Below are 10,424 nucleotides of genomic sequence, written 5' to 3' on the forward strand. Positions count from 1 at the left end.
AACGAAAGAAACTTTTCGGACAACCTAATACCTTTAATTTGTTTTTTGTATAATCAATATGAGAAATCGTTAAATAAAATCATAACCGCAAAATATAATTGACCACTTAAATAATTGTTAGACTTCTTTGATTTTTAACTAGTGAACATTACTTTTTGATACTACGCGCGCGCGCGCGCGCGGTTGACGAAGAGTTAACGTCTCTACTATAATAATAATAATTAAAATTAAAATTAAAAAGAATAAGTAAGTAATAATTGCGACACACTAGACGCCTCCTCAGAGGATATACTTACATTGTTAAACTGCAATGCGATGTGCCCGCACTCTTGAAATTTGAAACATCTAGCACCTTTGCCTTTTGTTGGACATTTCGTACTTAGATGATCTTTGTTTTCGCACAGAAAACACCGTTGCACTGGTTTCTACGCAGCTCTGTCGCGACTCGTCCTCTCGGATTTTTCTTCAACCCGCTTGCTTTTCCTCTTTGCGTTTTATATCATGGCCTCACACAGGGCGAACTTCTCTTTCAATTTGCGAATATCATTGGCGCCATACAGTATTATTTTGTCGGTCACGAATTTCGTCCATATGCACTTGCTTAGGTATGCCGAATATTTTCTAGACGTACTATTGGTATGTCTCGGTGTCCTTGGTTCGATACGACAATCCCTTATGCACCTTGTGCGCGTCTACTTTTTGTGGAAACTCGGTACTCAATATTTCCTTCGTTATTTTGTAACTTTTAAAGCACATTTGATAGTCGACGAACAATTTTGCCGAACGCGTAAAAATCTCTTCACGTGCATTACTCCGTTACGCGTCAATCCAGCCACAAAGGTCGCACGTTTCCTCAATTTCTAGAAACCAGCTTTGCACATTGACGTTGTTACCAGCTCTGAATATTAAGACGAGAGCGCTCCTCTTGTCGACTCTCACGTGTGTTTCAAACACGTTGCGCTCTTCGTCCTTCATCTTTTGCCTCTTCGTCTTCTTCGTCCATGCTCGATTTCCAAGGCAATGAAAGCTCTTACACGCTTTTGCAGTTCTTTCTTCTTACCAACTGTTTTTTATCTTCGTTTCTGGAGTTTATCTTTGAACTCCGCAACTTTCACTGTTTCGATTCGTTCAGGCACATCGTTAACAATACACTGTTCTTCGATATCTACGATGGTACTATCCGCGTTTGATCCTTCGCTCGTCGTGATATCGACTTGATATCAATTCACTTGCACAATTACTACACGAATAGTTAAATTAGTTAACACGAGCACGAGGTCTCAGAATTTTATGAGACTTTATTTGTTATATAGATTTATTTATAATGATTGAAACTCATGACCAACAACTCACAACTCGACAACCACCGAGGGAAGACTGACAACTGCAACTGGTCGCAACTTATTGGTAACTGACCATTCTGTCTACCGAAACCGTCCTTTTATACCAAGGTTTTCGGTATTACCCCCACCATCATGCATTTTAGAATTATGAAGGACCCCAAATGGTCAGGTATACCTGACATTTTACAGTTAGTTGCAGTTCCAAAGGTTACATGAGTCATCGGGATGTTTAACTCCACTCAGGGTGTTAACCCTTTCACTTTCTTCCTAGAGCCCACTAAAATTTTCCTAATGGCTTTCTAACAGCTTATGACACATAGTACGTGCTATTTCCTGTAACCCAAACATTAAACTTTGGACCAAGTAATAACGAAATGTGCAAACATACTTACCCGGACCCACAATAAATCCGACGAACCGTTATAATTCCTAGAAATAAATTGTCTAAAATCCCCTTTTTTGCGACCAAATTTACTGCCGTCCACAGATTTAGATTCTATCTTACTGTAGATGAATTTCATTTATACAATTTATGCATCCCTCAAGTCGAGACAATAAAAAATTTTCAGTAAAAAAAAATTGCTTCGTCAATGTTAATTTTTTATGTGGAATAGTAACTAAATTTTACTGCTTTACACAAATTTGGTTTCGAAGCTAGGAATTATCAAAATTGCTCGTGAATATACACAAGCTTGCATTGGTATTAGAACACATTCAAATTATTGCAGGTAGATAAAATATATTTAAAATGAAGCTTTAGAATATAACATTCGCCTCTGATCTTATCTCGGTTAACCATCTGCGATTATTCGATATCGTCCAGAACAATAGTTGATATTCCTTAGTGTTGCGGTCTGGCCGCCAAGGCCTACACCTCGTTGCGCTGACCTGCAATAATCCCAAGGAACCACCATAAACCAAATCTTCTTAGCTTAATCTCTATTTATATAAATATTTTCGGTTTATGGATGGTCCTTAAAGCAATCCTTAGGTTTATTGCACGCTCTTACTAATTACCATCTGCGATTAGTCGGTATTCTCCAAAACAATAGTTGATATTCATTAATGTAAATAAAAAGCAAAACACAATTGAAGATGAATGAAAATTACTTCCATGTTAAGTTTAGTCACTGTAAGCATATATATCTGTGCAATATTGAAAGTTTAGAATGATTGCAATATGCATTTATTCAATTACATTCTACAAATTTATATATAGATTTTATCAAGTGTTAGTTATTTATTAATAATAAATATGGGACTTGCTTGACACAAGTCTATTTTCCTCGTTCCAGTTTCAATTTGGCAGTACATTTAATAGCAGTTACGACGAGAATTAAAGAGTTAACACTAGAGAAACATATTTCCATTATAATCTTTAAAATATAATAATTATATAAACGTTTTGTTTGAGTTGCAGCGAGTATCCGCATACTTGTGCATATAGCAGTGTATATAATTTTCTTAACACACTGGATTTGAGTAGCGATCGGGCAAACGCACATGCGTCATTCATGATTTCGTAGCCAGCGGCACATGGGGGGTTCCTATTGTCCTAAATTGGTGATTTATGACAACTGATCGATAGCACAGAACGGCACTAAATTGAGTTTCCTAAATAGAATTCTCCTAAGTAATGGCCTTGTAAAGTGTCAAACGACATGTGCGTTTGAATAAAGTAGAGAATAACATCGGGGTTATTATACATTTTTATTTTCAAGATATCTGTATTTAATGATGGCAACTTTAGTATTGCTTATTTTCTGTCGAAAAAGACAAGCTGTTAACACGTTCGTCGCCACGTCGCACATATCTATGCGACGGGTATACTACCGTCGGGGCCCCGTCACCAAATGATGGTGACGCTCTTCTTGTTCGAGTTAATTAATTAAATATACGATATTATATATAGGATATACAACATAAAAATATTAAAAACACATTATACCATACTTTTTATTAATTTATATTCTGAATAATATATTACTGTATCCTATATCGTATGGTATTCGTTAAAACATTCCAAACACATTTGGGGTGATTTTGGGCACTTCGAAAAATAGTGAGACTCCGTTATCACTACTTTCCTCACTTTCAAATATATTTTCACGCTGTTTACCGAACATTTTGAAGATGAAAAAATCACTGATGTACGTCTCACAAGTATGCTTCTCGACTAAATGAAAGATCCGAGATATCTGCCATGAGATCCCTTGGAATACTCTAGCTGGATAGCTTATCGCTTTCTCCATTTCAGAAATAAATAATCTTTTCTTTATAATAAATCTAAGGCGATAAACAATGAATCGAAGGGGATAAACAATGAATCGAAGGCGATAAACAATGAATCGAAGGCGATAAACGATGAATTCCTGCTTGTCGCTCTATTTACGTTCTGCGTACCGGCGGTCGGATTTGGGCCCCGCAGGCAACTTAGCCGAATCACGCTGGGCGACGAACGTGTTAATACATACTATGCTTCCCTGTTGAGAAAGTTCGCAGAATGATTTTTTACTGTCATCTCAACAACGTTGCAGCGATCTGGTAGGGGAAGAAATACAGTTTATAGTTTTATCTATAAGCAGATTAAATTTCGCGAGCCTACGATAAGTCGTTCGACGCTTATGGAAAAGCATAAGCTTTTAATAATAAGCCTTTAATAAATCTTTAGCATACCTATTTTTCTTTCAGTCGTCACACGTCTCGAAAGCGGCTAGTGATCTTTTTTCAAATTGGCGAATCACTGTCTGAATAATCGCCGAAGAGCTTAGTATTACTTTATAAAGTGCACATCCAATTCCAAAAAATGATTTAAAAACGCGAAAACTTGATGCTAGAATTGCTGATCCCACGATTTGCTGATGTAATTCTACGAACATTTTTGACAGAATGTAAATGCTTTTCAACTTGTAACGATGTTAATAATTTATAGTAGCATGAGATGCAAATATTCTCAGTTCATCTTGTAAACATTCGTTGAGAAGTGTTGAAAATAGCTAAAGTCAAAGTGTACTTAGTATTTAGGCAATTTACGCAGGGTGCTCACACAGTTACTGATCAATGTTTCTACCCCAAATACTAAGTATACGAAAAAAAAAATTAACGTGGGAACCTTTTTACCACATTTTGCAATCAACATAATAATATATATTTTAATTTTTCATGCTTACAATATTTTCCGAAAAATGATGATTTCTAATTTCTTAAACAGAATGTGACATATTTTTTTTTTTTTTTTTGTACTATACATTACTGTTTCATACATTAATATAATTTTAATCATGTACAATATAGATAATTTCTTTTAAGATCTCAAGATTATACAAGATTGGAAATAAAAGAAATGTGTTTAAATATTGCGTATAATTTTACATTTACTAGTATCTCTTATTCATCAGGCTTAAGGAGCATGTTCAATACGACTATTACTGTCTATTATTGAGAGTGCGACAGTATCACTGTGATGAACTGGTTTGAAACTGATAAGAAACATAACGACATGCAAGTCGATATCAACGATACTCTTATGGATTTTATAAATGTAACTTTGGATACAGAAACGTACACACTTTCTGACGAGAACTTTAAAGATATATTTGGTGATAGCCCTCCAAAAATGGCTTAGATCGTTTGAACTACAAAATGAAAGTAATTAGAAAGAATTACTTATATTAAGACATATATATTAAAAAATATATTATAAAGTACATACTATAATACTCCACGTTTGTACCGTGGGAATTACCTGTGTTTCTTCGGCGCGTGCAAGGGCTGGCGGCTGCAGCATCATTATCATTTCGATGTTTGCTCGGGCAACACGCGCGATCCGCTGCTCTCCCACAACAAGGGCCTCCTCCTTCGAGTTAGTTTGCGTAAGTTTGGTTTAGATGGATATTTGCATATTATGGTTGTTTTCGTGATTTTGATCCTTTTTCCTTTTCTTGTTGTTTCTCTAGGCTTCGGTGATCGACGTTTGAACAATGTTTGCGGAGGCATTTCCATCAGGGGTTCCTATCCAGACTTCTCTGGTGCGTGTTTTGTCTTGTTTTTAGTCCGCTTGATTCGTTCTGTTTCGTTCTATTTAAACTGTATTGTGTTGTTTCAGCGCCAGCGAAAGAGGGATTCCGAAGAACCCATGGGCGACTCGAGAAGACCCATCAAATGAAATTCCCGGAGAGGTTTTGGTGGCACATCTTCGTCACCATGCTTCTGGGAGAAAGGGAATTTCCCCGTTGTGCGTTATTGGTGTATGCGTGAGTTCAGCGAACTTTGTCCTGGAGCTCCTTGCATTGATTTTGACTTGGTGTAGCTGCTTCAATTTCGTTGGTTCGTTGTTTGATAATCGTGGGTTCCTTATTATTATATTATTTTTTTTTTTTAGATGCATCTTGTTTTTTTTGTGTTGAATATATATATATATATATATATATATATATATATATACATTTTAAATGCGATAGTGTAAGGTTATCTTTTTTTTTATGTTTGTTAAATATGTGTGTATTTATTTAATTTTATATTTCCCCCTTTTTTAATTAATTATATATATATATATATATTTTTACATTTATATTTGACAATGTAGTTGCGCATAGAATTTATTAAAGAAAAATGTTAATAATGTGTTTTCATGATTTGTTTCTTGCGCCTGATTTCCATTAATCCCTAATATTCCCGTCGCCATAACGCGTGTCATTGTGTCCGATGCGCGCGTGTAAATCTAACATGGCCGCTCATAAATGTCATCAGTGAGGTTATAGTGGCGGATCTTTAGTTTTGTTTGATATCGAAGTAATTTTCTGTCGCTCGTTTTTCCTTATTCTACCGCAATTAGAACATTTATTTATTAATATTGTTATTACTTTAAAGTGACAATAGTATTGTTCGTGTGAATATACATATATATATTTATATTGTGTGTGATTTTAATATGACTAATGTTTTGTAATTCTTCGATAGCGTTATTTATTGTTTTGAGTAGTTTATTTTATAGAGTGTTCGATAATATAAAACGCACACATACACACACACACACACACACACACATATGCATATATACATATTTCTTCTGGCAGTGTAGTATTTATACCAAATGAAATGTTAATTATTTATTTTATATTAACTTCATTTAATAAGATAGAACACACACACGCGCACGTATATATGTATATATTTCTGGCAGTGTGATTTTCATTTAGATTCTTTAGCAATGTAATGTTGTGTATTTGAGGTTATGTGTCAATTATTTGATTTCATATATACATATCTTGTATTGTGACAACATAGTATTGAAGGTTTTATTTCTAAATTATTGTGTGCTTAATGTGTTTTTACATATTTGTGTTTGATGATAGAATTTCTGTATGCAAATCTTCAAGTCATTGCTGTGTTAATTATTTTGAACGTTTGGCCTATCGACAAGTTGTTACTTAGTCCCAAGTGTTACGTTGTGTGTTCTATTTCTTTTATAGATTATTAGTAGTGGTTTAGTTTAGAATATAGATTATTTATATATATATTTTTTATATATAGACATGCATGTTTCATAATGTAGTTCCTATTTTATAACTCTTTATCGGAATGTAGGCTAGTTTTAAGTATGTATCTTAGATTATTAATTTGATTTAATAATGTAGAATGCGCACACATATATATATTTCTGATAATGTAACCTTTATTTCTTTAATAGTATAACATTGTATGTTTTATGTATTCGTTAGACTATTAGTTTTTTGATTTCATATATACATATATTTCATAAATTGATAATATTGTATTCGTTGCATAGTATTGGAAGTACTGTCTCTAATATTTACTAGGTTATTACATGTTTGGCATATATGTTTATACTTATATGTAACTCTCCGAGTTGTTGCAGCGTTGATTGATTAAAATATATTTATATATACATATATTCCTGGCGTTTCAATCATTTCCATTTCTGTAGTTATTCTTATTTCCTGGTTTACTTGTTTGGTTCATGACTCGTTCAATCCATTAGTTGGTTCTATTTATTTTATTTTATACTGGTTGGGTTTATATTATATTGAACCATAGGTTTTCAAATTCCAAGTCGGTTATTGGTAGGTTTATTTAGAGTTGTGTGTATATGTATTTTGTTTATTGGTTGGATCTATTAGTCGCCCTCATTTTGTTAATCCTTCCTTTCGTTTCGTAGTGCCTTATTCGCGCGTTTTGTATAGAGTGGTTTTCTTGTTCTTGTTACAGCACGTGCGGAGCGCGGGACGTGACAGTTATCTAGCACTACGATATCACGTATAACGTTATATACTATTACCTTCTAACCTATAGCGTTATACACTATTACCTTATAACGTATAACGTTATATACTATTACCATATAACATATAGCGTTATGTAGCATTACGTTCTAACGTATAACGTTATATACTATAACCTTATATCGTTATACGTTATATACTGTTACCTTATAACGTCTAATATTATATACCATTACCTTATAAAGTATAACGTTATGGAGCATTACGTTATAACGTATAACGTTATATAATATTACTTTATAACATATAACATTATGTAGCATTACGTTATAACGTATAACGTTGTATACTACTTCGGTAGAACGTATAACGTTATGTAGCACTACGTTATAACGTATAACGTTATATACTATTACCTTATAACATATAACGTTATATACTATTACCTCATAACGTATAGCGTTGTATACTATTACCATATAACGTATAACGTTATGTAGCATATCGTTATAGCGTACAACGTTATGTACTATTACCTTATAACGTATAACGTTGTATACTATTACCTTATATCGTTATACGTAATATACTATTACCTTATAACGTATATCGTTATATACTGTAACCTTATAACGTATAACGTTATATACTGTAACCTTCTACCGTATAACGTTATGTAGCATTACGTTATAACGTGTAACGTTGTGTACTATTACGTTATAACGTATAACGTTATGTAGCTCTACGTTATAACGTATAACGTTATGTAGCTCTACGGTATAACGTATAACGTTATATAATATTACTTTATAACATATAACGTTCTGTAGCCTTACGTTATAACGTATAACGTTTTATACTATTTCGGTAGAACGTATAGCGGTATGTAGCACTACGTTATAACGTATAACGTTACATACTATTACCTTATATCGTTATACGTTATATGCTATTACCTTATAACGTATATCGTTGTATACTGTAGCCTTATAACGTATAACGTTATATACTGTAACCTTCTAACGTATAACGTTATGTAGCATTACGTTATAACGTATAACGTTGTGTACTATTACCTTATAACGTATAACGTTGTATGCTATTACCTTGAAACGTATAACCATGGAGCAGAAGCATGGACCAGAAAGAAACATGGAGCAGAAGCATGGAGCAGAAGCATGGAGGAGAATCGTGGTGCAGAAAGAAGAATGCAGCCGAATCAAGTAGCGGAATCATGGAGCAAACCGAAGCATGGCACAAGCAGAAGCATGGTCCAAGAAGAAGCATGGAACAAGCATAAGCATGGACCAGAAGGAAGCATGGAGCAAGCCGAAGCATGGGCCACAAAGAAGAATGGACCTGAAGGATGGAGCAGAGGTATGGAGCAGAAAGAAGCATGGAGCAGAAGCATGGTGCAGAAGCATGGAGCAGAAGCATAGAGCTGAGGCATGGAGGAGAAGCATGGTGCTGAGGCATTGAGGAGAAGCATGGAGCAGATGCATGCAGCAGAAGCATGGAGCAAGGAGAGGCATGGAGCAAGCCGAAGCATGGAGCAGAAAGAAGAATGGAGTGGAATCTAGGAGCAAACGGAAGCATGGAGCAAGCGGAAGCATTGAACAGAAGCATGGAGCAGAATCATGGAGCAGAGGCATGGAGCAGAAAGAAGCATGGAGCAGAATCATGGAGCAGAGGCATGGAGCAGAAAGAAGCATGGAGCAGAATCATGGAGCAGAAGCAGTGATAACTACAAAAGAAGTTCTAATAGGAAAAGCCGATGAATTATACGAGCGAGAACAATAGGAGGAAATACATAACCTTCTAATAAATTATAAAGTAATTACATTGCGTATATCACTTATAAATGTAGATAACAAAACTGAACATTTGTATAGGATAGCGGTGATATTGAAATTATATGGCGTTTGTGTAGAGCAATGTATAAATTGTCTAAGACTGTGAGTGAAGTAGATGGAAAGAAATGAATTTTCGAATCTTATGACTAAATACTTAAAGCACTTGAAATAAATGAGGATAATTGGGCTGCATACAAATGGGCATCGATTCTTCGCAATTGTAAGACTCTTTATGAAGGAGTGAAGGCACAAATAAAAGAGTCATATAATATTAAGAAACATATGCTGGTATATTTCATGATAATATATTAATATTTCTTTCCCTGATACGATGTCAAGCAATTGTATCGAATATGTTTAATATCGCAGAGAGCAATGGAACTAAATGCAAAAGAACCACCTCTTATGTACATGCTTGGTACTTGGTGCTATCAAGTTGCTGATTTAACATGGTATCAAAGAAAAATTGCATCTGTAATATTTGGAGAACCACCATCTTCATCTTTTGAGGAAGCTCTAAAATATTTTGAAACCGCAGAGGAAATTGATCCCAATTTCTATAGTCAAAATTTATTAATGTTGGGCAAAACCTACTTAAAATTAAATCAGAAAGAGCTATCTATGAAATATTCAAAAATTGCCCTTGAATATCCTGCAAAGAACGAAGATGATCGAGATGCTAAACAGGAAGCACAAAAGTTGTTAAAGAAACTTTAACAAACTTGACGGAAATTATGATCTATTATATGATAAATGGATATTATTATAGGATATGGAATTGAAGGGATAAAGTAAATTTAGAATCTATCTTTTAAGTAGAAGTATAAAATTTATTTACTATAAAGTACAGTACAACTTATGTGTGATGAGCTTTTTATACGCAACATCTAATTTAAGATTTAAGATTACTATATACATGTATATTTTATAAAATGTTTTATTTCAAAATGTAACATGTAGCAAATTTTAAATAGTTAATAGCAGTT

The 10,424-nt window shown here is 34.1% G+C and overlaps 1 protein-coding gene across 1 annotated transcript; it reads left to right on the top strand.

Annotated features, from left to right (window-relative positions):
• Window positions 1–9,595: 9,595 nt before the first annotated feature.
• Window positions 9,596–10,203, top strand: LOC139991459 (regulator of microtubule dynamics protein 1-like). The gene is made up of 2 exons (XM_072011526.1): window positions 9,596–9,726; window positions 9,808–10,203. Exons 1-2 carry the CDS (start codon window positions 9,721–9,723, stop codon window positions 10,153–10,155), a joined length of 354 nt encoding a protein of 117 aa, XP_071867627.1. The 5' UTR covers window positions 9,596–9,720; the 3' UTR covers window positions 10,156–10,203.
• Window positions 10,204–10,424: the final 221 nt, after the last annotated feature.

Source organism: Bombus fervidus, chromosome 10, assembly GCF_041682495.2.
Source record: "Bombus fervidus isolate BK054 chromosome 10, iyBomFerv1, whole genome shotgun sequence".
Classification (NCBI taxonomy): domain Eukaryota; kingdom Metazoa; phylum Arthropoda; class Insecta; order Hymenoptera; family Apidae; genus Bombus; species Bombus fervidus.